This window comes from Gambusia affinis, linkage group LG23 (assembly GCF_019740435.1).
Source record: "Gambusia affinis linkage group LG23, SWU_Gaff_1.0, whole genome shotgun sequence".
NCBI lineage: Eukaryota > Metazoa > Chordata > Actinopteri > Cyprinodontiformes > Poeciliidae > Gambusia > Gambusia affinis.
The window spans coordinates 9,331,480-9,359,286 of NC_057890.1; the positions used below are offsets into that span (position 1 = coordinate 9,331,480).

At 40.0% G+C, this 27,807-nt stretch overlaps 1 protein-coding gene across 3 annotated transcripts; it reads left to right on the forward strand.

Moving 5' to 3' along the window:
* Window positions 1-1,689: 1,689 nt before the first annotated feature.
* Window positions 1,690-27,593, forward strand: gpr85 (G protein-coupled receptor 85). Of its 3 annotated transcripts, none has more exons than XR_006369767.1 (3): window positions 1,690-1,822; window positions 3,084-5,122; window positions 24,627-27,593. XR_006369767.1 is itself a non-coding variant. In XM_044108062.1 (2 exons), exon 2 carries the CDS (start codon window positions 3,250-3,252, stop codon window positions 4,381-4,383), a length of 1,134 nt encoding a protein of 377 aa, XP_043963997.1. In that variant the 5' UTR covers window positions 1,690-1,822; window positions 3,084-3,249; the 3' UTR covers window positions 4,384-5,624. The 3 variants fall into 3 exon arrangements, 1 of the variants encoding a protein (XP_043963997.1); XR_006369768.1 differs by lacking the exon at window positions 1,690-1,822 and adding an exon at window positions 1,838-2,099; XM_044108062.1 differs by lacking the exon at window positions 24,627-27,593 and having other exon boundaries at window positions 3,084-5,624.
* Window positions 27,594-27,807: the final 214 nt, after the last annotated feature.

The window sequence follows — 27,807 nt, forward strand, 5'->3', positions numbered from 1 at the left end:
ATGGTATTTTTTGCTTTAGACATGAAGCGCAAGGGAAAGGGAACCAAATAACGCACACTAATTTGAACAGTTGTGTTCTCAGATGGTGGCAGCACCATGCTGCCACGTTTTTCTTCAGTAAGCATAGAAAAATGGATGGAGCTAAAACTGCACTTATTAGATGGAAAAAGAAGACCATGGGTTGCACTGGGTTTCATTTGGAGGCGTCAGAGTCAAAGGGGGCCGAGTAAGAATGCAGAATTTAAAAGCTGTTTAAAAAAATTCTTTGGAAAATATATCTTCTTTTTTTCTACTTTTCTCATTAAGCATTTTGTGTTTTTTTGTCTCATCAAATTCTTTTTGCGACATGAATTGCATTAAATGGATACTTTTTCAAGGTTCTGAAATGGTTAAATGTGGTCAAACATTACTGTGAAAACTCACTTTGGCTTTTTATATCAATAATTATATATATATATATATATATATATATATATATATATATATATATATAAACATGTCAGATATTCTTCCCTGTGTGATGGATGTGTCAGTTTCACGTTCAACTTCTCTGCATGCAGGATAACAATTACATCATCTGTTTGGTTGGTTTCCCCACCCACCTGCATGTATTGGGTGTATGTACATATGGCTGATTGAGTCATTGTTCCCCACGGTGGTCATGTTTGTGACATCACAGCTCTGCCGTACATGGTTTGGGTGGGTGGGGTGGAAAGGAATCAGATCCTATGAATTTCTCATGCTGACCAGGCAGAACGAACAAGCGGGAGCGCAGAGTGCTCGTGTATAATGCATACGTGCTACAGTACAAAAGGAATCCATCCAACAGTGATGTTGGTCTGGTTTAGAACCACAGCGACCACAACAGTAATATATATATATATATATATATATATATATATATATATATATATATATATATATATATATATATATATATATATATAACTACAAATAATAGTTAGATCTTGTGTAGTAACCCCACAAAATCTATCATATCTCTATATTTTGCTGCAACATCTCCCAATTGTTTTGGGCTTCTCACTTGTACATACATTGAGACTTTGAGTCTTTCTGACACATCAACATGCTTGGGTCATAATTGTTGCACCATATTTTGATGTCCCTGCCCCTGCTGAACTAAAGGATCCCCGCAGCATGATGCTTCCACCGCCATATTTACTAAGTAGTTGAACCTGCCTTGGTTGCACTTAATTTTATTCAGGGGCAATCAGCGCAAATGAGGCTAAATACCTCTCTTATTTTTTATTTGATATTCATTTATTAAAATATATATATGAATACATTGCAAGACACCTTTGGGGAAAATAATCTAAAAAAAAGAAAAAGAATTTTTAAAACATAACATTGACGGGCAATTTTTTAAGAAAGAAGTAATTTTACACATCTAAAGTAATGACTCAAACAACGTTCTTTGTGTCCCCCCCTGCTCGTTGCGTCGCATCCCTGCTGTAATCCGTTCCTCGTTACTAGGAGGCGGCCCTGCGCGCTGTAGTAACGCGTTACCGGTCAGCAGTGGCCCTGTTGAGCAGATGTTACCGTCAGAGAGACAGAGTTGCTGCTGCTGCAACAAGAGACAAGACGCGTCTTGGATCACAAACAGGAGGGATGCAGGACGCATGCGCAGTGCGCTCCGTTTACTGTAGGATATTCACCGTGGAGGAAGAAAAAAAGAGAGAGAGCGAGAGAGAGGAGGGGGGGTGGCAGGCACCAAATGTAAAAAAAAAAAAAAACTGCTAAAAACCCGACGTGTCCAATGTAAATAACCAACCGGAGGAACACGAATTGGGATTATCAACAGGTAGGAGTTTGATTGATCGTGTGATATCGGATGTCTGTCTTCTTCTCTGTTTTCTTTTCTTTTTTTTCCCCCTCTCCCCCTCTGGCCCTGTCTTCTTATGTGGTGGCAGCGATTCTGGTCAATTCATAGCGGAGCCTTGGAAATGATTCTAGTCTAATGGATGCGCGAATCGTGCAGGATGCGGAGATTATTGTTTCGTTCTGATGAAAAATAACAAATAACACGGAAATCTATTGGATTCGAGCGCTGAAACGTTAAGAGGACGGAATTCAGACGCGTAAGTATAGACCCAAATGCCTTTGTGTGTAATCGAATAAGCTGTAAACAATGCGAAAGTATGTCATATCATTATTACTAGGCGGCTGGTTTTTGTTGTCTCTCCCGAGCCGTGTCGATCCATCTCCATCAGCGGACAGCAAAATCCTACGGCAAAATGGATCAAATCTGTCCGCTCTAACTCTATGCGAGATGTTGAGGAAAATGGTGGTTTGGCTCGATAGATCCATTAATGAGAGCAGCGCTTATTAGCGACCCCATAATCCCTTTAACCTTCTGATAATCGGAGGAAAACAGAGGGATGCTTTAACGTTTATGCTGCACGGTACGGGGCGAGGCGTCGGTTTTCTATAGAGAGAGCCTTTCCTCTGTTCTGCGGGGAAAGTGTAGGGTGTGATCAAGAACAGCTTATTTTTTGTCTGCATTTGTCTTTATGTTTCACAGTTGCGCCGAAAATGCACAACCCCCCTTCCCACCTCCCTTCCTCCCAACCATAAAGGAGGGGCGGGGGAGAATGGGGGGTTGTGAGCTGAGTGGAAGAGGGTGGGGGATATTTGGGGGGGGGGGCGGACTGGAAATCCCACCTAAACCTTTGCAAATGTGGAACTCGCTGCTTTCCGACGCGTAAAGATGCGTCGTCTCTCGGTGAAGGCTGGACTGCGCTGTTGCCATCTTTTGTTCTGGAAATTCCGAGGCGTCATGACAAGGAATCTGTCACTTTCATCGGGCTCCGACGCTGCATGTCTCTGCTTCTCGTCTCATTTAGGGGTTTTTTGTTTGTTTGTTTTGGGGTTTGTTTGTTTTTTCTTTTCCCCCAGGTTGATTTATCGTTATGCTTAAACACAAAGAAGTCCTCTTCGAATCGTCATCGTTAGGGGTGGAAGAAGAGGGGGGTAGTGGGGGGATGGCTGCCTTTTTTGTATTAACTATGCAAGTGAAGTTGTTGTTTGCCACTCAACGCTGACTGATGGATGATGTTTTTCAGGGATCTTTTCCAGGTGTGTGATGAGACAAAGAAACAAAGGATGCCTTAGAGAGGAGGTTGCCTGTACGCCTGGAAACCTCTTCAAAGCACACCACCAAATGGATCAAACGCCTCCCCCTGCCACCTCCAGATCATGATACTCGGCTGAAGCTATTCCACTACATTTATGATCCCTCCTCCATCTATGGCGAACTATAGCCATGCAGGGGACCACACCATCTTGCAGAATGTTTCTCCTCTTGCCACATTCCTCAAATTAACCTCCCTGGGTTTCATCATTGGAGTCGGTGTGGTAGGGAACCTCCTGATCTCAATCCTGCTGGTTAAAGACAAGAGCCTGCACCGGGCACCCTACTATTTCCTACTGGACCTGTGCGCCTCGGATATCCTACGCTCCGCTATCTGCTTCCCCTTTGTCTTCACCTCTGTAAAGAATGGATCTGTCTTAACCTACAGCATACTGACCTGCAAAGTGATCGCCTTCCTCGGTGTGCTCTCCTGTTTCCATACAGCATTCATGCTCTTCTGCGTCAGCGTCACCCGCTACCTGGCCATCGCGCATCACCGCTTCTACACCAAGAGGCTGACGTTCTGGACGTGCTTGGCCGTCATTTGCATGGTGTGGACGTTGTCGGTGGCCATGGCGTTCCCTCCGGTGCTAGACGTCGGGACGTACACATTCATCCCAGAGGAGGACCAGTGTACGTTTCAGCACCGCTCCTTCCGGGCGAACGACTCGCTGGGCTTCATGCTCCTGCTGGCGCTCATCCTTCTGGCCACGCAGCTGGTTTACCTCAAGCTCATCTTCTTCGTCCACGACCGCCGAAAGATGAAGCCCGTCCAGTTCGTGCCTGCCGTTAGCCAGAACTGGACCTTCCATGGGCCGGGCGCCAGCGGACAGGCGGCGGCCAACTGGCTGGCCGGGTTTGGCCGCGGCCCCACCCCACCTACTTTGCTGGGGATCCGACAGAACAGCAACGCAGCGGGCCGCAGACGTCTTCTGGTGCTCGATGAGTTCAAAACGGAGAAGAGGATTAGTAGGATGTTCTACATAATGACATTTTTCTTCTTGGCTCTGTGGGGGCCCTACCTGGTTGCCTGCTACTGGCGCGTGTTTGCCAGGGGCTCTGTGGTCCCTAGAGGGTACCTGACAGCAGCCGTGTGGATGAGCTTTGCCCAGGCCGGGGTCAATCCTTTCATCTGCATCTTCTCCAACAGGGAGTTACGGCGCTGCTTCAGCACCACACTCCTCTACTGTAGAAAATCCAGGTTACCGAGGGAACCCTACTGCGTTATATGACGGTTTTGCTGGGGTTTTTTACTCATCTATGTCTTGGTTACCCTGGTTTATCTTGATGTGGGCTTGTCCCAGTTGTACAGCTCTTGTTCTACGCCCTTCCCCTTCAACCTCCTGGTTTTCCTTTGCTCCTCCTTCTCAGAGGGTGGACTGCCGATCACGCGGCTCTGCGTGGGTGATTAAATTACAAAAAGTCCAATTGAACTTGGAGACCAAATGGAATGGGAATATAGAGAAGGTATGGATCCCCTCCTATGTTTATGTTCTAGTAAACAGACATTGTGGAAGGCCATGCCGATGCAGAAAAGCAAAAAGTTAAAAAACTGTTTTTTTTTTTTTTTCCTTTGACAAAATGATGAAAACAAAACCTCCTGCTTTGGATCTTTTGAAGACGAGTTACTCTGTGATGTGTGAAATACAAAAATAAAGAAAAATTTTTAAAAAGTTTAAAAAGTGAACATGTAATGAAGAAACAATACCTCTCAAGGAATCATTGGAAATGTTTTACAGTTTAAGAGTTGCACTAAAAAGAAGATGTAAAGTTGCATTTCTGTGGTCAATGGTTGCCATCTGCATCGCAAGGACAACTTTTTATTCCTCCCTCTTTGTTTTTATTCTCCTTCAGCGTAAACGATGAATGCTTTAATTTGCAACAGACAACACAATTGTCTTTACCATACGTACAGCAAAACTTGGTGACGTTGGGATACACACCATCACAAGAGGATGAGATGGTTTTAATGTAAGTGGTTTCCTTTTCAATTTACCGGGCGGGCGGGCGTTACCGGGGGCGAGGGTTTACGATTTGTGGGTTTGTTTTTTTTTGTTGTTTTTTTTTTGAAGTTGCAACTTAAGACTAGAAATTATTTCTTGTAGTTTTACGATCCATATGTCCATAGTGTCTCGCATTGTTACTTTCTTAAATGATTTTACAAGAAAAATTAAAATAAAAGATGGAGCAATGTATGGGTTCGGAATAAAAAAAAAAGACTGATTTTTAAAGAAAAAAAAAACAGATCTTGTGCTTAAAAAAAAAGACATTGAAGACATAGTTTAATGTTTCATCATATCCATGTACCTAAACACTATCATATTGTGACAGTATTGCCGATGCCACTCCGGGTGTTCTTGCCTTAATGGTGATGATATTGTCATGTTTTTTTTTGTTTGTTTGTTTGGGGGTTTTTTTCCATCCAGTCCAAAAAAAAAAAAAAAAAAAAAAAAAAAAACAGATTTTTTTTTTTGTAGATGCAAGGGGAGGTTTGTCATTTTTTTTTCTTTCTTTCTTTCTTTGTCACATCAGCGTGAAATGCATGTCTTTTTTTGAAAAAAAAAAAAAAAAAAGCTGGTCCACTCCCATGAGCATCGCAGGCCATACACTGAGCAGCCCATTTTTTATTCTGCAATGGTTTGCTACACCCCACAGAGTGCGGCGAGCACAGCGAGAGAGAGAGCAAGCGAGTGTGTGTGTGTGTGTTGCAGTGGATGTGTATTACAGCAAAGATGTGTGTGAGCTAGACAACCTTCACTTCAAGACCAGAGCCTTAGTATGAAATCTTGCACAATTTGTAAAAAACGTAAAAGGAAAAAAAAAAAGAAAAAAAAAAGAAAAGACATTTAAGGCACACTGTCTTGTTTCTTCTTTCCCTACATTTGCTCTCTACTGATTGTTTTCGATGACTTACTTTCTTTTTTCTCTCTTGTGGCCATTTTAATATTTATTATGTATTCATTTTTGTATATTATAGATAGTGTGTCAGTATGTGAGTCTTTCATTTTGAAGTCCCGAATGTGAGTAACGCTTTCAGTTAGGATTGCATTTGCTGAAAGTTAACTGTGTAATCTGTTGCTTTTTGGAAATAAAAGAAAGTATCAATTTTGAAAAAAACAACAAAACAAAACAAAAACTGTTTTTCTTTTAAATGCATGAGGCTGAGTGGAGACAATACAACATGGCTACATTAACACTTTTTTTATTTGTATTTGGAGTTGGGCTCTTTGATTATTTATGCTATGTTTGATGGTTTTCTGTGCCTCAGAAGTTGGGACTCGGAATAGAGTCCCACTTGAGCTAAATGTGTTCTAGTTTCAAAGTGAGGAAAACTGGTGGGATTTACATGTTGTGGCTCTGGCTAAGCGACATAGTAGATAACTCCTTTAGCAACTTTGGTTTGGATAAAGAGAAAGACAAGATAAAAACTGATTTATTCTACCTTAAAGATTGCTTTTAATCACCTTTGTGTGATACTCTGTGATTTTTCTTTGGATTCAGTCCTCAAGAAAGCTGATTTTTACCAACTTAAGTGTTTAGATTTCAAAAGAGTAGCCAGCAAATATTAGCAGGGCCAATTAAGGATAAACAGATAACAGATATAACATTTATTGTTGTTATTCAAAAACAGTAATTGCCTTAGGAATCTCATTTATTATGAGCTCAGTTATAAGGTTCAGCTGCATAACTCAAAGATTTACATTATCGTTGAGATTATTAACTCTGTTATTTTCCAATGTGGACCGTAATTGAGGTCTATATATATATATATATATATATATATATATATATATATATATATATATATATATATATATATATATTTAAAGGATTATTATTTGAACCTATTCTGTAAAGTTTAGCTGTGCAATTGTTAATTTTTTTTTTTTAAATCAACCCTTTTTTTATGTCACTCTCTCAAAAATGATCACAATAAAATTTGACACCTACGTCACCCATTCCAAAACGTGAGACTTGTGCAGATATTAGATTTCTAGTCTGGAAATCTTTCTCCAGTCCTCAAAGGCGGGTGGTCTGAAACTTTGAGACGCGTTCCTGTTCCAACATGCATGAATCAAATGATTAAATGACCTCCTCGGCACGCAGTCAAAATTATTTGACTAATTTGTTTTGAAGCATAAATACATCTAAAGAAACAATCACCGATCCTTGAGGATTTGATACTGAGGTCCCCTCTAGACACCTCTGTTACATTTGTGCCAGGTCAGTGGCGTCCACAGTCAAATCTCAAATTTTCCTCCATGTTTTAATTCCATCCTTGGTTCAAGACAGCTGAATCAAATGATCATTTATTAGCAGGCCTCTGCAAAATTGTGAAACATCTTTTGTGCTCTTGTTCACCATAAATCAGTTTATTTGCATAGATAACTGTAGATGTCTGTGTAAATTACCATCTGATGCAAGATGGTGAAAAAAACAAATGCTCCTGATTAGCTGAGTGAAGTTGGCCGATAGCATTGCTCTGACTAGCCATTTTGTCAAACCATGGCCTGAACTCATTTGTCTTTGTCCAAACTGAGTTTATTAACGGAGCTATCTGCTGAAGGTAAGATAATTATTACTCACATCCTCTCTAAAGAACCCTGCTTCGGGAAAAGCTCCCCTCTGCTCTACATGGAAATGTTTAAAACATCAAACACGGAGGGTAAAAGCCTCGCTTTTAAGTGGGTTTCTAAGTGACTATTGCTGGTTGGCACTTCTACAAGGTTTCCCTATGTATAATTTATGTGAGTGCTTTTTAAATATGAGCATAGTTTTCGCTCCAGTTTGTGTGGAACGGCGTATCACAACAGCGGACACGCTGCGTCCCGCCGCTAAACGTGAAGTGGCTTGGACACTTAATGGAAATAATCTGCTCGGATTGATCTCCCGGGTTCGCTCACCCTCGCAGGGTATCATTCTGTGTTACAGAGGAACGCCGGTGAATTTCACATGACACATACGCAGCCACCATATAGAACAATGGCGCTCGGTAACCCTTTCGCTGGGGCCCCCCGGAGCGGCGCATGACGTAGTAGTTTGTCCTAGTCTTTCATTTTTCTTAAGGTCACATTGACTCGCAGCTGCACTGAAGATGAGCTGTAAAATATGGAAATGAGAACCGAAGAAATGAGTCAATTTAACATTTTCCTTAGAATGCATGTGGGTTGGGGAAGGGGTGGAAAAACTTCTGATGTCTTTTTAGTTTGTTGTATTTTAGGAATAAATGTAACTATATGATAATAGAATTCCTCTGCAGAGATTAATGGTTCAATTAATTGATAATTAACTTTTTACCCTATGGAAAAATAATTAACAGCTCTTCCAGACATGTTTAGTTATTGAGTGGCATTTCTAAACAAAAAGAAAAAGAGTAATCTTTATGCCAATGACAGGGTTGTTTAAACAAAAGAGTATGCTAACCATGGTGCTGAAATGGCTCTCCAGGGATTTCCACAATGTTCTTAAGGTTCTACTGAGGAGACCGTTCTGTTTAGAAGTTTAAGCAATGTCATTCATTTGTAGCTTGTGCATCTGAACCTCCAAATTTTCTGACATAGGCTGCATACACACAGGAGGTCTTGATATTGATTTTTTTTTATTATTATAAAATTTTTTTCGCTTCTATCTGTTTTGTTGTTGTTGTTGTTGTTGTTGTTGTTGTTGTTGTTGTTGTTGTTGTTGTTGTTATGAGCACTGTGAATGATAAGACTGTGAAAACAGTCCACGTCCCCAAAGCGACCCGCATGCGCAGAAGAGGAACATTGACGTCGCACGGCAGCGCACCGCTTACCGCCATGACAACGGATGGGGCCGCTAAAGGATCGATTTTAAAGTTTGTTCAGCGACGGGAGTCGACAGTCGTGTCACGAAATCATAACAACCTGAGGGAAGATAACGTGTTAATCATTGTCACGTCGTTCATATGTTAATGGCAATAACGTTCAACCAATGTTTACATCCTGATTTGCAGCGTCTTGCTTTTTTCTGGTACAGAATTATGATTCATGTCTCACATTAATGACATAAAAGCCGGACAAAATGCAACTTGACAGTTCAGACTACAGATGTTTTGAAAACTACCGGGTAAGATAACCTCTTTTTTTGTTTTTTTATTTTTTATTTTGGAGGGTTGAAAAGATTGGAATTAGGTCGTTCAGACCAAACCTGTTTTATGTCAAAACATCTAGCTTTGTCAAATCTTCAACCAACTAGCTTTTGATTTGAGGTTGACCGAGCGGTCACCCCTCACTCAGTCCATATTGATGTTAAATTCACCTCCAGTGGTCAGTGACACCAGTGCTTCAGTATCTACCAGTTCATGAAAGGCTTTAGTCTCCTTGGTTGTTTCTGCTTCTCAAGTTTTTGGTAGACTTGGTTCAGCTGGAATATTCTTGACTACATAGCTTCTCTACTTGTGATATAATTTTTGTGCAAAGTTATTGTAGCCTATTTCGTTCATGATGACAATGGCCAACACAATAAGACTGGTCTAAAGCTTGAACAAAGTCTTGTTGCCATATTCTGTTCTTTTTTATCCATATAAGCTCTATTCACAACAAACAGATCGTGTTATTCACCCTAAGAGTATGAATGCAGTTTAATATTAGCGTTTCGGTGCCCAACAACGTCATAATATATTCAATAAAAACTGGTCTTTGGAAATTATGCTGTTTTAATCTCAGTCGGTGTTCATTTTCATTCCAAGCCTGCAAACACAGTCCAAGGAGGGCAGATCAAACTATTAGATATCCGTCTAAGAAAAATTATTGTTTTTATTTTTTTCACTAAATATTACCTATTGGGAATATTTCTTTAGATTCACGAGGGATATAAAAGCTGACCTATGACCATTTGTTCCTCTTATTGAAAGTGAGGAGGAAATTTCGCTACTTAAGGTTGTGGCACGAGTTTAACATCGCACTGATGCATATTTCATTCTCATTGAGCACATGCAAATTAGCAAACGGTGTCACTTTTGAGCACTGGCCCATTTTCTGGCATGTTGATTTGAGTGCCCCAGTAATTCCGTGTTTCTCTTTCTCTCTGTCTCTCTCTCAATCTCTCTTTTCCTCTTTCTCTTTCTGAGGAAAATATGACAGGCAGAGGTGACGGCATGGCTTGAAAGCTGTCTGAACCGCTTTTCCCCTCCTAGATACCTTCTCTTCCGAGAAACGGGGGAGGTACATATCATTCCCAATCCAAGCAATTACCGACCGACTGACTGCTTGATTTCGGGCACACGTGTTTAGATTACGGCAGACGGAAAACACGATAATCACGCCGGATGTAATTTTCATTTAATGCTCAGAAGACTATTCAATTAGGTTTTTGGCTGCCTATGAATAATCATGCCGCGTCTTCTCCAGTTCCCTACCAAGATTGGTGCATACAGTTGGAGAGATTTTTATTTCTAAGAATGGGTTAAGAACAATAGAACACGCCTCTGTGTTATGTTTATTATCAATACCATCTGGCGACTTGCAAACACAATTTCATTTGGAAATACAAAAAAATAAATACAAAAGGCCTCATTGAGTTTGTTTAATCGCATGAAACCCTAATTAACGAGCAGTAAGTGTCCATGACAACAAGCTTTCAAAAATGGGAATGAAATGAAGTGAATGACTTAATCTTTTGAAAAGCTATTTAAGGGGGGAAAAAATAAAGAACTGCTTTCAGTGTTTTTATTTTTTATTTATTATTCACTAGACTTGTCATGTGTGTTTAACCGTTGCAGCATGAAAATGAGGACTGGCCGATACTCTTTGAGATGTTTATGAGCAACGACTCGTGCGGACTTTAGCATGAGATGTTTCCAAACGCTGCTTCTGTTTGACCTCTGAGGTTAAGTGTGTTGGGTTCGTTGCAGTGATTTAGGAGGAAAAAAAACAAAGCCAATTGCTTTGTCTCTTCTTGGAGATGGAAAGTCTTTGAGGTGTGGCGCTGCAGTGGTTTTCTTGCTTAACTGAATTACGGCTTTTAGGTTGATGTGCCACATCTGACTGACTACAGCCTGAAGGCGATGACGGCACACAATTGACCAAAACATCTGAGATAATGCAAGCGAAGCCTGCATTAAAAACATGGTTTTCAGTAATGACTAGTTATCAAATATCAATGTTTTATTATTGGGATTGTATGATGGATCATAGAAAATAGTCCATACGGGTACATTGGGAAAAGTGGTGATGGTCTGTCTTCAGAATCGTTTTGCAAATCGAAATAAAAAAGAACAGCAATTTCTAAATCTTGTTACATAACTTCAATTTTAGAGTATGAGATTTTTGCCTAAAACAGTGTTTTGTAATTGTGCTTAAAAAGTTCCATTTTGCCCTAATCTCCTCAGATTGCCATCTTCCACTTGTTTACTGCGTCCCCAAAATGGCTTGTGTAAGGATTTGGTTGTTTCTGTTTTCTGTGGAGTCTCTCTGTTGTCCAGTTTAACCCTTGATTAGTAACACCTGTTCCTTGTTTCTCCTGATTGTCTCCCTGTGTATTTAAACCCACCTGTGTTCCTTGTTCCTGGTCAGGTCCTTGTCTATTCTGTTTTGTCAAGCTGTCTAGTCTGACTTCTTGTCTGCTGTCAGTTATTTTTGTAACCAGTTGCTTCCAGTATTTGAGCTTTTAGCCTCCCGCTCCATCTGTGGTGCCTGGACTTTTAGATTTGGATTTTCATCATTAAAACATAATTCTTTCGTAACAACCTGGATCCTCAGCGTCATTCTGACCACCTCTCAACTGCACATCTTGACAGCTTGTGATAAACTGAAAAGATAAGAAATCCCCTGGCTTTAAATATTAACTGATTAAACTACAGGAGCTTCAAATGTTTTTTCTTCCTGTATATTTAAACTTTATTTTATTTTTTTTCTTCCCTAGGAGAATTGTATTCAGTAGTTGGATAATTTCTCTGAAAATGTGGTAATGTGTTTCGTTTTTTTGCTTTTTTTTTAAGATTCCCTTTTATCTTTAGTGTGTCACTGGCATCACGTCAATATAAATGAATGTAAGATGATGACTGCCAATTCTCACATGTTTGTCATTCATAAGAACAGTGACATCCTGAAGTGTAATCTGTGGGGAAAGAACAGAACATGACACCGAATATTTACTACTGGAGGCATCGGTGAACATTTGAGAATGCAGGGTGATGAAACAGGGCTCGGTTAGTTAATTGTCATTTATTTCTCAATTAATGTAGCTATGCAAAGAGGGTGTTTGTTTTTTTTTGTAATTTTCAAACAGGAAATTACCGTTTTTTTGTTGTTCTGTGGACGGAAAATGTATATGTTTTTAAGACTGCAATTCATTTCCAGGGAGATATTTTGAGTCGATATAATGTTCGGTGGTGAAACAATATGATCGGACTTGATACGAGAAACGGTTCAGGGTTTACTATCGTTCTTCTTAGCTTACACGGGGAATTTTTGGAAAATTCTTCTGTTTTTCTCTCTTTTTTAAAAATTTTTACATAACTTTGATTGTTTACGCCTATTTGATCCCAAAGTTTCTTCTGGCTACAACAGACGGCTACCCATGTTCCACCAGTGGCACAGGAACCAAAGTTTGATGACAGTGGAAGCAGTAAAATGGAAACAGGTTGGTCCCAGGGAGAAGCTTTCCTCCAGTGACCAGGAGCAGGTGGTTGCTGCCCTCGAAATGCCAGAAGACATTTTATTTGGACCATGTCTGTGGGCAGCTATGGAGAAAACATAAAATGTGTGAATGGAAGCAGAAAGCCCCATTAAAACTAAAAAAAGAAATAAAAAATACCACAACCTTTATCTTCAGTTACCTACTATGTATGGGTCCCCCTGGTAACCACAGTTGTTTTTAGAGAATATTTTCTTTAGCCTTTTGTGAACTAGTACAGCAAAGCTACTAGTTTGCTGTACTAGCAAGTTTAAGCTGCTAGTTTTATAAAGCTAGTAGCTTAAGCTAACAGTCTTACGCCGGTCCAAACATCTGAGTCAGCAACTCAAATGTTTGGAAGCTTTATATTAGCTTAAATTTGAATATTTTAAGCTAAGATACCTCTGCAATCTGTTAGCGAGGAAAATAAAATAAAAATGCCCGGACCAAGCTGCTTATTAGAATACAAACATGCTAGCATAACACAACCACACTGCTAATGCTTTTTTAAGCAGGCCAACAAGAAAAATGACAGCAGCATATTTTGCTAAAGTGCAACATAGCTTATGATCTTATACAGGTTCAGCTTCTTTGCTTCTAAACCTCCTCTCACTCCCTCCTCCGGTTTTGGTGGGAGTTCAAGAGTAAACACGTCTCCTCCATTGCTAATACTTCGGATGAGTGATGAAGGCTTGGGTTGAACATGATTGGTGGGTTAGCGCTTAAGCACCGGAGCTCGCCAAAGTCAGAATATGCAAAGAGAGAGTACTGGTTGGCGGTAATCCCCCTGACGAGGATTACCCATGTCTTTCATGCTAGATTAAAGGGTCCCATGATACCCTGCTGTGCTGTCTGGGTCCTGATGTGGAATCAATGCTCTGGATGATAACTAGTCGGCATCGTCGTTGTTGTCTTTTCCTTTCAGGGCTGGGTTTGAAGTTTCCTTGACTCCCCAGATTTGTTTTTAATGGTTTAAAAAAAAAAAAAAAAACTATAACTATTGTACAAATATTCAAATCTAACCACAAATTCACATTCGGATTTAGGCTTGATATTTAACTGGGACCTTTTTACACCTTTTGTGACCAAAGCAGAACCATTAAGCAGTAGCTTTCTGCCAAGAAAAAAATCTTACTTAAAATTTTTTTGTTGTTGTTTATTTGAGCTAAACAAGTTGCCGTTTTGAAATAATGGATTATTTCAAAAACTGCCCCCTTTTTTCATATTCTAAATCTCGGACATTGTTTGAAACTCTCGACTGTCTGTTGTGTCTCTTGGTTGTCTTGATGCTGTTTGTTTGCTGATGCTTTCTGACACCTTTGGGGAACTGTTGTATTTATATTGTTATAAAATGACACACAGGGGCACTCCTGTTACTAGGCGACTTCTAAAGGTTATTGTTTACTCCTTTTTCTATTTTTTAGGAATATCAGATTAGAAGGAGCATTTGCTACCCTATGAATGTGTTGAGAAGTCTGACATTATAATAGAATCGTGGCAAGACTGGATGCGGTGGTATTTTACAACAAATGTTTGCTGTATTTCTTTTTTTCCCCCATCAAATTATACTAAGATTGTAAAATGAAAAAAAAAATAAAAATAACCCTGCATGAAGGAGACGGCAAACCTTCATGACGTACAGGTGCGTCCAGCCTGCGGATACTCACGGAAGTGCATCTCGTCGTGATCAAAAGCCGACATGGTGTCTATTTAAAACGTCCCACCAACTGCTTACATCTGCTCACTCTGAGGTACATTTGCCCAAGGAGGAATGAAGGAAGAAGAAGAAAAAAAAGCACATTAAGGAGACTAAGCTTGACACAGATCTCATTAAAAATGTGGATTATTTTTAATATTTTCTTTAATAATTCATTTATTTCTGCGTCACCGCAACCGAGGAGTGTTTAGGGATGTTTATCCAGGCGATTTGTTCCTTCTAATTCCGCATCTTATCTTTTTGTGACGAATCCAGGGGCTTTCGGAAGAAAAAAAAAAAGCGGGAAGGGGGAAAAGGAGAGGGGCTCTCTGCGAGCGCTTGAGAAAGACAGGGTGGGTAGGGGGGAAACGGTTGTTGTGGGAGTTAATCCACTCGTTTTCTTGTGTTCCTGCCTCTTCAGCACAATCCCTCTTTCCTCTTCTCCCTTCATCCTTCCTTCTCTCCTCCTTTCCTTTATATTTTTGGAAACAAATCATTCTCTTGAGTCACGAAGGCTCAGTCTAGCAAGCTCTCGCCTCCTCATCGTCGTCCTCCTCCTCTTCGTCGTCACTCTCTCTCTCTCTCTCTCTCTGATGTTTATGATATTAAAACATCAAGAGAGCCGAAGCAAGAGAAGGGTAGGCGGGAAAAAAAAAACAACAAAAAACTAATCTCCTTTATGCAGATTGACAGAGGCGAGAATAGGTGATTGATGAGCCATTAATTTGCGGTACTTACACACCGGACAGGTAACTGATGGATGTATCCGCATCTGTTGGCGTAATGGGTTGGTCAGAGGGGGCCCACGGAAAGTGACGGGCCGAAATTTTTCGAGATTAAAACTCAGCATTTTTTGGCATTCATCTTAATTTGTCAACCGGTGTTGGCAGCGGCACTGATTGATGATACCTAACTTGACTGATAGTTGTGTCACTTGCTCATCTTTTATGCACAGCCGTTGTGTATCAGCTCGCTTTTTAATACTTTTCTCAAGTAGTAATTAGCATGTGAGCAGTGCTGAGCCATTTTTTTTTTACTTTTTTTCTTGCAAACAGAGAAAAGTAAACAAGATGAAAAGAAAAAGTGCTGAACATAATAGAGTGCAAATATATTGCATGAAAAGTGTGTGCAGATGAAGCTGAGTGAGTCAGAAGCCTGTTGTAATGTGCCTTTCAGTTTCTACGGGAGCCTATTACCATTTTTCCAATGTCAAAAAACAACTTACTTTACTTTTTCAGCAGGAGCACAAACTTCTAAACAATGTGTTCTCCTGAAAAACATTTCCCTCTCACTTTGGAACATGGTCACCGCAGCGAAGGGAGAAAAAAAAAAAAAAAACAGTAGAAACAATTTTCTGCCTTCTGTGTTCAAAGGATTCAATTTTCCTCTTGAGGAATTAGATTTGCTACATAGATGTAATAACTTTCCAACAGACTGATTACGCTGTTGTTATTTTTGCAATTTATACACCTGCAGCAAAGCTGCACTGACTTGTAAAGTGTGCAAGTCTGTGTGATTTACCTTTGGGAATCATCAGTGGCCCTTTATTTGCAGCACAATGATTGTGATTGGGTTTAGCCATGCTTTGTGCTCCATTTTCTTTTTTTTTTTCTGAAGCAATTTGTATCCATGTATCAATGTTTGGCAAAGAGTAAAATAGCTACGAAGCTGAAATGTTACCGACAGAGTCGCCGTCGTCGTCAGGCACAAATAGCAACGCAGTAGAAGTTCTGTAGTCACTGCAGCAGCAGCTGGCTCAGGTACTCTGACGAAAAGATACTTTAATACGTAGACTTTTATTTATTTATTTATTTATTTATTTAGCACATGACAAAAGACGCGACAACGGCTCAGTGCTTATAAAATTAAGCTGGCTGCTCATACGTAAGATGCTTGGGAACTTTACTCACACCTTACATCCCAATACTGTCAGATCAGGTTTACATTCAAATAATAAAACAATTATTTTTTAGCCTTAGTAATTGATTATGCTTTTTTTTCTCAGTAGAGAAAGTCACTAAGAACAAGAAAATCCTTTTTTTTTCTCTTTTTTTAATCCCACATTTACTTGCAATTTCACAAAACGATTTTATTTCCTGTTGGTGTTTGACATTGTCCCATGGGTGTCTCGCAAACTGCTTTACCTCATTTGAACTTATTAAATGTAAGCAAGTCGAGCGTTTCGCAGCTGGGGGACTGATGAGGACAAAGAGTTCCCCAGTCAAAGTCTGAGCCGCTGCATTGCAGCAACTTTCTGTTCGAAAGCTATTCGTTTTCCCCACTTTCTCCGAGAGCAGGAAAGAAGTCGGAGAGATTGATATCTGTAAATGCCCAACTACCAGCTCCTTATGCTCAAGTGTTGCATTAACAATTCAATTCCACTAAAAATTTTTGGCAGGAATCTTTCTGGCAGTAGGAGCTTTTTAAAAATGATTAAAGCCAATCCCCCTAATATTCTAATCGTCTCAAGAACCTTTGCCAGTATATTTCAGAGTCGATTATTTCTTCAGTTTTGGTGAAAATAACAAGACCACGTTGAACATTTCAAAATTTTACTCGATTTAAAAAAAAATTTTTTTTTAGTATTATTATTTCTTCACAGATTCTGTTTTAGCATGTCGCTTCATGCTTACACACCGTAAGCATGAAGCCGTCTCTTATGTGTGGGAAGCACCGCTACAGCTCCTCAAGGGTCAAGTGCTTTCCACGGCTAAATTAGATCAGATATTCTGATCGCTCACTGAAATTCATTTCAATTAACATCGGGGTCTCTTTGGTGCTGGCAGCCGACAGATGGTCTGAATCCCATTCGAGGGTTTCGAGGGGAGGGTGGCAGCACCAAAGAGACAGCCAAGAACAGACGACTGGTAACGAGGAACTGTCACAAAATATTTACCGGGAATTTTACATTGTTTGGGATTTCCAAACTTTTGACACCAGGTGTGGCAAAATATATGCCGCCGTGGGTAAGGTACAATCAAGAATATTGACTTTTTATATTATTTTAAGCACATGCTACACCGGTTTTAGCTAGGCCAGGCTCCCGCAGCAAGCAATTTTTTTTTTTTTCCCCATAAGAGAAAAAAAAAATTTGCTCATAGATTTAATAATTTTTTATCTATACATTTACCCAGAAACTAACCACAACATATTTAGCAAGACTTGACGTTTCTGCACACATGAACTATAGACCATATATATACACCCTTGTTTTCTTTACATTGTTTTCTCAGGAGGATCTTGGTGCAGATTATTCTGTATGTCACATGACCGTCTTTGGTGGGTTATTATGTTTGCATGGACCGTAGTTCTGATTTGCTAAGTAGCTCAAAGAGGCAGGAAAGCAATCTCAAAGATAATTGTGACATTGTAGTATCTTTTCATGCGCCACGTCGCAGTACATGTAGAAACACCTTTTAGTTTGTTTTGTAAGAAAATCCACCAAGTGTTGGATGTTTTGAAAGGGAAAAGCAGAGAGCGAGTGAAAACAATCTAATCAGTGAGTGCGAGATGAATCAGGAAACGAAACATAAAATTCTTGGGGGAATGTAGTGTTAGTACAATCAGTTCCATCAGCAGCTTGCACAGGAGCTGAGGGCTGCCGTGTGTCTCTGATATGATTACCTACTCATCCAGGCCCCTGATCTCATTGTTCCCTGACACGGAAGATAATACATGCATAATAATGCGGAACGGTGCTGGAAATAAAGATTTGACTTTTGCAGCTGAAACGCGGTAACTTGTTTTGCGGCTTAACTCATTTATCATGTATAAACGAGTGAAACGGTTAGAGGGAAAAGTAGGGGGGTTTTTTTCAGACTTGTATTTTCAATGAAGAATAGTGGCATAATTTAAGATTAGAAAACAAAAGTAATTCAGTTGTTATTTTTTTTTTAAACGTAATAAAAAAGAGAGGAAAACTTGAACTATTACTTCTTCTGCTGCTGCTAATAATAGCAACACATTCATACCCCAAGCTGAGATTATAGATCATGTAGACATTGAAAACCCAAATTGAGATTTTGGCAGTATTTTCAGGAAAACTGAGAAACCCTGTGTCATGAGGAGACAGTGGAGCTTTCACACGAGGAAAGTTCTCAAGTAATTGACTCGATTGGGAGGGGAACAACAAAACATTTCACACCTTCATTTGGTTTGGGACACTTTCACGCTGTTTTAAAAATAAAAATCATTCAGTTATGGCTACATAATTGGGGCCCTAGCAAAAAAAAAATGCCCAGCATAAGCAACTAGTGGGGGAGTGGGCTGTTTCACATGCTTCTCTGCATAAGTAAAATAAACAGAAAGGAGAGACTTTAAGAAGCAGCTCCACAGACACTGAGTTTTAGGGAGAGTTCAACAAGAGTTTTGCTTGTTTGGGCCTCACTAGAGTTCAGGTGAACTTTTTCACCAACCAAGATGAAACCTGTTATCTGAGGGGACAAACTCTGGTCGGTTTAAGGTTGGCCAAACAATTTTGAAGTGAATACGCACCAAGAGTCCACTCACCCCTTTCATAGGGTGCAGCATTGCTCTCGACTAACTAGTTTATCTTGCCTCTGGTCACAGCACACGGATCAAGATTGGTCAAATAAAATCCCAGACATAGCCAGGTATGATAAGTTTCTTCTGCAGAATGTCTGGGCTTCGATAGAGTGAGGAGCGATGAGGAGGAAGATCTCAATAGAGCTTGATTTAGACACAGTCCCTCTTTCTGGGAGGGAGACCAAAGATGTCCTAAAAGGACTACATATCCCTTTTGCCTTTGGAACACCTTGGTATTGCGTAGAACGAGGTGGGGAGAGTCACTGGGAAAGGGAATGTGTCGGTCTCCCACCTGGACCCGTTATGCCGGGGACCCAATCTCGGCTTAGCGGAAGACAATAAATGGATTAATGGCTTAGCTTCCAAACTACCACTAATTAGCTAAGACTTTGTTGTGCACAAGGGCCTTCCTGTTCAGCTAACGGCTTTAGAAAAACAATGCACTAGTCTTGGTTACTTTTGTTGCTTAGCAACAACTGAAACCCAATTCTGGTGTTCAGGTTTTTTCTCCTTTCTTTCTTTCTTTCTTTCTTTCTTTGAAACACCATGCATTATTCGAGCTGCACTTCAGCATGTCATTTTCAGAGCAAACGTAGGGCTTTTCTTCCTGAGCTAAAGCTTAATTGTCTTGGTGGCATTGAGAGGTGGACATCATGGCCTGCTTCAATACAGCAGCATGTACTTGGTAATCGGATGCCAAACAGAACACACAGTTGCATGAAGCACTTATACTGGCCTTTTCATGGTGTGACGCAAGCATTGCTGTTGGTGAGACAATGTGTCGAATACACAGATAGAAAAACAAAAGAATCATTGATGTTTACGTTGAGAGAGAGAGAGAGAGAGAAAAAAAAAAAACAAATACGCAAACCCACGTTGTTTATTAAAATTAGCTGCAAACGATGAAAGCTTCTCCGCCGCACAATCCCGGTCGTCTGCCGTCGTCGCTGTCAAACCAAATTATTGCGAGAAACAAGAAACAACCCGTTTCTGAATGTGAATGTAGTGGTGATTTAGTTAAAAGAGAATCAAACAGTAAATCAGTAACAGAAGCCTTGGTTCGGTGTTCACAAGCATCTCCTGAGTGTTTCCTGTGTATATATGCATGGAAGCCTGGAGCTCTATGATGTGTCTTATTTTGGAGGCTGATATAACGGAAGATGAAATTATGTTTAAATGTGGATTCAATTTTATTTTATTTTTCTTCTTAGCGCAACATTTAACAAGGCTTCGGTACTGTCACATCAGTGTCTACTTTTTGATTGGTAGTCTGTCCTTCCTTGAACCCACAGCGCAAACGCTGAAAATAAAACCTATGCATAATTGAGTCATCGGGCCGAAATAACTCCACCATGTCAGTGGGAAGAAGAAGAAGAAAAATAAATAAATTCTCCAAGGTACTGTGATTGTAATCACGGAGCATGAACAAAGGAGAATGTTATGTCGCTGTGCGGAGTGGTAGCCCGGGCTTTCTGGAAAATAAGAGTAAAGCAGAGCTGAGTAATGTTGGCGACGGTTTATTCACCGGCCAGGACCAAAAGGGAAGGTTATTTTTATGTAAAACTCGAAATCCCTAAATTATTCGGATTTCACTACTGATGGGAAGAATGTTAACCCAGAAGATTTCGATGTCAGACAAGCTGTAGTCGATGAAGCATTTTGAAACAGTGGAACTGAAGTAAGTCAAAACCAGACTAGTGGACTCGAAGAGTCTTTGATGGTTAATTTTTGAGGTTTTGCTCACTTTTTTAAGTTCCATATCATGCGGATGGAATACACAACGGACTAAACATTACACCTCTAATTAGCTACTACTTCCACGAACCATGCCATGTGCTTAAACTAGAGCTAATTGCCAATATATAAACTAGAATCAACCAGGATTTATCTTACTCTTTTCAACCTTCAAGTTCTAGATTAGCTTTTGAGTCTCAAGCAATGAAAATACATATCAGATGACATAGACCTCCAGATGACCAAAAAAATTCAGTGTGCAGAGTGAAATGTTAAAATATCCTACCAGATATTGCTTCCGAGTCGTCCTTTGTGACTGCAGTATTGCTCACGTTAACACTGCATTGTCAATGGCAGCTCGACATAATAGTCCAGCTCTAACCTAGAGGAAAATGTACAGTTCGTTTTTCGTGGGAGGCAAGTATCGTCACGGATGTGATTGTATATTTTCTGAAAATTCATCATTTATCCCTGTTTCCAGCTTTCCGTTTAAACAATGGACATGATCAAACCCAAATAATTTCAAGTTTCCACCTAATGTGGGATATTGTTGTTTAACTAAAATGTAAAAACCACAGCACATCTCGCACCTGACGATTTTATTCTACTTTCTTTTATTGAAAGTAGAATAAAAGAGAATCGCACAGAATCAACGCACAGAAAGTCCAACAAGACTCCGTTTAGTACTTTAAAACACTTGGTATCAAATCACTGAAATGATCGACTCCCTTCTGCCTCCTATGAATGCGGTTTTGGTCGTAGAGCATTTTCATCGGAATCTCTCACTATGTAGATGCTGATGTGTTTGTTTTTTAATAGGAAACTTTCAAAAACCTCTATCCATATTTGCGCCGGCTTACTTTACACTTTCTCCCGTGTGAACCAGTTCTTGATGCTTCCCAATCATGTAAAACAACAATCCACTAAATCTTATAAGTTGTCATTTGTAACGAAGTCAGGATTCACATCTGCAGTGACCTTTTTGTTGTTGTTGTTGTTGCTGCAGACTGTCTCTACAGATAACAGAAAAGCTTCACTTTTTAAGTAATCTACTCTGCTTCACCAAGAAGTCGTAAGGGAGCCGATTCATCGAGTGAGAAAAGGAAGCCATTCGATTGGTTAGCGGGCGCCATCCATTCCCACCCTGACCACAGACATACAGGTTACAGTGTCCCTGTCTGACTTTATCTCTCGGAGCACCGGCTTGTCTTCAGACCCAAGGTTTCAGGCCCGGCTCTTGCTCAAGATAAAGCCTGAAATAGACCACTCTCGCTGACAGCGAGGCAGCATTAGATAAGGCTGTTGTGTCCACAGCTTGGAGCTAGAAATGGAGAGGGAGCACAGTGGAGAGGGAGTGTATGCATGAGCAAGTAAGCAGAATACAGTTGTGAGATTGCAATTCCGTTGAAGGGTTTTGCTGTATGTGCTCGGCCTCCGACCCCTGTTGTTCAAACACAGATAAAAGGAGGAGAAGTTATAGAACTGCACAAATCTTTTGCGCCCTTGCTTTTCTCGCCGATTGATTGTGCCTATTGACCCGTGTCGCTTAAAGCCCAAGCCAATTTGGTCACCCTGGCTTACAGAGATAAGAAAATTACCTTTTTGCAACACGCACGCCGGTACATGTGCGTACCGAGGTGAACGTTCATGTATGCTCAACGGCAGCGTTTTATTAAGCCTCTGCCCGACGCCGAGCAGCAAAAAGTGCATCTGAAATGGCTTTCCTGCGTTGGCATGCGGAAGCCAATCAATAATTGTGTGTCTTAGTAAATTAGATCCTATAGACAAGAGGCAGCAGTCAGCAGAGCCATCCCAGAGTAACCCCTTGCCTGGTTAGTTCATTCTTCATTAGACAATGGCCCGGAGTAATTGAATTGGCCTGTACAAGCTGAGGGCTTGGCCTTCGCTTTTTCGCCTTTGACAGCATATATTCAGATGTGATGGCTGTAGACCAGAGCCAAGAGCCCATTTATGATGGAGAGCCAGAGTTAAGACACTTAAAAGTGCATCTGCAATCAAATGCATTTTGCTTAATGTCCAAGTCTTGGGATTAATATTCAATAGGATGTTGGTCTGTTGAAGTTAAAACTACGAATCAATGTCTCGTGACTGAACAAAATCAGATTTTTCTCATAATTTTATTCTTTCCTGACTCATTATGGCCAGACAACGGAAACTCATGGGTGGATAGATGGGAGCATATAGTGCCTAAATTTCCGTCATTTGCCTCTACATGAACTACGTTTCACAAATAGATGGCATTTTCTTTGTGGTATTACCAAATTCATTTTTTGTTTTTATCAGCAGTTGGCATGAACCTGGGAGTACTTGACATTTTCAATGTTTTGTTGAAAATATTGACTGCCAGATCCATCTGATTTTTGTGGTTTTTTGTGGGTTTTTTTTGTTTGTTTGTTTTTTTTAGAAAGCTGAAAAAGTCTTAACTTGAGTCAGCTCCACTTTTGACCTTAAAACGTCTAGTCACATATGCTATCCAAGCTCTTGAATTCAATTAAGATCAATTTGTATGTTACATTGTATGTTAATTGTATCTTACATTAAGTTTCTTCTTTTCCACTAGCAGAAAGTTCTGTCGCACCACTAACCTGCTGGTGTAAACGTCATATTAAGGCAGTAAAAACAACAACTTAACTAAACTAAGTTTAGTTTTTACTTGAGCAGTTTTCAGTCTTTTTGTCTGCTACAAAAAAAAAACAAAAAGAAAAGAAAAACATCCATTGGCAAATGTGGCCATAATTCCTTTTGACTTGGGTAGTCAAGGAGAAGGAATCTGAGGGCTCAAAAGAGAAGAAGGCAGCGAATGACAGTTTAGAAAGAGAGAGCAAAGTGAGGACTTTGCCTGTTTCTGCCTTGAATCTCGTTGTGGCGTTCAAGAAAATGCACCCAATTTATATTGTTCTCAAGATGGCTAATGAGAATAAAACAGACGGGGAAACAACGATCACCAAGGGACGCTGTTTCTGATTTCGGCATGTCCGAAAGTGTGTTCATTTCATTTCTTTTATTCTGTTTTTCTCCGTGACGAGGGAGACAAGAGAGGTTCTTCTTTCCCAGTGCAGCTGCATGGGAATTTGGTTCATCTCTTCTAGGAAAGTGTTTCAGTAAGAGATGAGGACTAAAGTGTATGTTACAACCCTTGATCCAGAACTTTTGAAATGAAGTTCTGTTAGATGTAGCAATGTTCATAAAATACTAGGGATACACCGATTTATCGGCACAGATTTGATAAATTTTGGGAGATAGCCAATCGGACGATACTTGCCCGTGAAGCCGATCTCATTGTCCGATTTTATCTACCTCAAGAAGGGCCTAGGGGTTTGACTGATTGACCGGACCTACCAAGTCAAGTCTGCACGTTTGTAGTTAACAATACTCGCCCCACTTTATCCAACTCAGCAACTTTATTTCTATTCTTAGCGACATTTCAGTCAAAAGAAAATCGGTATTGGCCAAAATCAGAAACGGCAGATCAGGCTTTTTAAAGATTGCCGATCAGCGATTGGTCAGAAAACTGCGATCGGTGCGACGCTAAAAAATACACGCCTATTTCACATCTTGAATTTATGCCACAAATTTAGATTTTATTATCCCCATACAACATAACCAAAATTTGCTGAAGAAAAACTCAGAACTATCCCTTTAAACAAACCGGAACATATGCATGTAGCTTTTTTATTTTTTTTTTCCTTTTCCACTTTGTAAACATATCCCGTAACTCTTTTGCTGTCACCTGCTACTCTCATCCGCTCTTTTGTTTATCCCTTCATCTCTTCCTGTCCCTTTCAACTCCCTGCCCCACCGCCCTCCTCCCCTCACCCCTCCATTTCTCTTTCACTGCTGCAGCCTGGGAATCTGCCACCATCCATCGCAAGCAGCAGGTAATGGATCGAGCGAGCGCGGGACCTGATGTGGCTACGGATGAGCCAGCCCCGTGGGCGTGAGAGTGGGTGTTCAAATGGATTTGGAGAAGCTCGCCTGGAGTACCAGCACTCCTAGAACTTAGTGTTCACACCGCGGTGCCAAACCCTTCACATCTCCTCATTTCTTCCCTCAAAGACGAAACAAAAACAAAACATGACAGCAGGGTGCCGGAATGTTGTCGGGCTTGGTTAGGGGACATTTTGATGTTATCCGGACGCTCTTTCTTGGCACTCTTTAATCCCGGCAGTGTTGCAAAAGCACTCTGTTCTGCTTCTCGCTTTGTTTGCTGAAGCATAGATCAGGAGCCTTATAAAGGTAGGCCCCCAATGTCACTTTATCGCTGCTGGAAATCATAAATGGTTTGAGTGCGTCTTGCTACCCGTGTGCACTATGTGTTCAGAGCAGTTGTGGAGTGCAGAGTAAATGGCTCCAAACTAAAGATGAAAAAATAATAATAATAATAAACTACAGGATGCTGCACTCTCCACAGAATACTAACAGAACACTGGAAGCTAATACTGACAAACATCTGTTAATAAATAATGGATGAAGATGAAATACTCCACTCTAGAACAGATGTTATTTATAGTGTCATAGAATTTCTGTCTCCATCATGGCTGATGAAATTTAATATAAGACATTTATTTTATTATATCCTAAAGGTACATAGTGATGTATTACAACTTTATGGATTTCATTGAATAGGCCAACACAAATTAATAGGACAGCAACCCTAAACTAACTTGAAATTTTAAATATATTTTTAGCATTTTTGTCCAGTGTGCCTTGGCTTCGGGGCATTAATTATAAAATATACACGTGGAAAACTGACTAGCAGGGTAAATCCTGAGAGTAGAAAAAGTACTTAAAAATGTATCCACTTTTGCTTTAATTAAAAAAAAAAAAATTGACCAAACTTGTTGGCTGTCCTAGTTTTATCTTTAAGTTGTTAAATAAGAGTGGAAAAGGGAGGAAAAGACCTTCCTTGTCCAAACTTTAGTGTTTACACCTCAATCCAACGCTGCACCTTTATTATGAACTGCCAAAAGAAAAACTGAAGAGTTATTCGGGGTTTTCTTTTTGTTGTTTTCTTTTATGGTCCACCAAGAAGATTCACAGTGCAATTAAGAAGTGGTATTAAACAAACAACAACCTTTTAACCATGTCTGCTTTTCTTTGCATTTATAAACTTATATTAAGATTCTAAATTGGCCAAAAAGAGAAGAATGCTCTCATATAAAAGAGGTACATTTACATGGCAGCAAAGGGTGCCAAATATTTCAGATTTTTGTTTCAAACAATAATAATAAATAAAAAATAAAAAACTCTCCCATTTCTCAGTTTTGTGCTACTTTGCATTTGAGTGTCTGCCACTGAAAATATCATCTTTAAAGTTTGTGATTTTAACTGGATAATATAAGAAAAATATTTGCTGGAAATCTAGATTACAGTTTCCTTCAATTGAATTGACTCATGTTCTCTATCTGGGAGAGATCCATGTGTCATTTTACGTGTTTGTGCTCACCGAAATATTTGTAGAACTGAAATGAAAATACATTCTGGCATTGAAAACGTTTGTTTGTTTGTTTATTTTTTTCTTGGTTTATTAGAACACATTTTGGGGGCAGCGTGTGGCTACACAGATGCTGGGAGGGCACAGCGGCTGCCTGCAGGCACCAGCGGCAGCCATTGTCGGCGGCGAATACGAGGCCAGACACCTGTTCTCCCAAAATGAATTATGAAATGAAGACAAGCATCCACTGTTCTCTGCACATTTGGTTCAAACGGGGGCGAGGCCAAAGACCCGGGGAGAAACAAAATGAAGGCGCATGTTAAGCAATGAGACAGCCAGAGGAAGAAATCAAGGTTATGAGTCCTTGTTAACTGTAATAGACTCTGAAGAAGCCGAGTGGAATTCCAATAGATTTTTCTGCTGCTCGCTTTCCTTTGTGCCGATGCAACTAAATTAAAACAACTGCAGAGAGTCATTTAAATGTTATGAATTATTGCTGTTCATAAACACGCTGCTAGTTGCCCCATAAAGTGAAGATGTAGTTGTTGTTGTTTAAACACGTGAGTCTTATATGCTTTGTCCCACATTAGCTCTTGTCCCCATTTTTTCACAATGGCCCTTTTCTACATGTGTACACAACATGAATCACTGACACAATGAAGTCAGTGATTCAGCAGCACTAGATTTTGTTAGCAAATTTGCCTCCAGTGGGTAAAAAAAAAAAAAAAAAAAAAAAACCACAAATTGGCTCCAAATGATGCTCACGTAACGTATAATTTATTCACACCTTTCTGTTAATGCTCCTGCTTGGGATCTGAAGTAGATGTTTGCTGAGACTATCTAATCACAGGTCGCTCGGCGTGCAAGGTGTGTGATTCCCAGAAAAGAATGAAAGCTCATTTCTTTGAAGAAAAGAAAGGGACTTGAGAAAAGGTGTCCAATTTTAAAATAGATTCGGTCTTGATTGCTGAAGTTTAACCTCACGCAGGGAAATCTGAGTGCGCATATTCAGCTGGGTAAAACTAGATTGCTTCTTTTAAACGATATCCATGGCGCAACACTTTTCACCTCATTAAAAAATAAAATAAATTAAATAAGTGTGAGTTGTTTATTCCTACTCTGTCAAATTGATCAGTTCGTTTACAACCTTTTTAACTTTAATCTAAAACTTTCTCCTTTTTTTGTGGGGCATAAGGATGATATCCCATCAAGGCAGATTTCTGATAGCTAATCTTAACGATCAGACAAGAGAACATGCCACTAAAGTAAGACAGATGTGTGTTGGATCTTAATGAGTCAGAGAATTATGATCAGAAAATATCTTCTCCAATGTAATCACCTGAAAAATTCCAATAACTGGAAGTGCAACAAACAAGGCTTGATTAACACTCAAGTTTATCTTATAATGCGCAATAAAGAAGTTGGCAAGAAAGGTAAAAACCTCACTGAGACAGTTGTAGAACCGTCTCCCCTTGCAATCTAAACAGAATTGGAGACAAACTGCTATTTCCTGCTTCCTGTTTTTGTCCTTATTTAATCCATAGTATGCATTAAACATGTGCTTATAATGTTGTGTTGGTGTCAAAAACA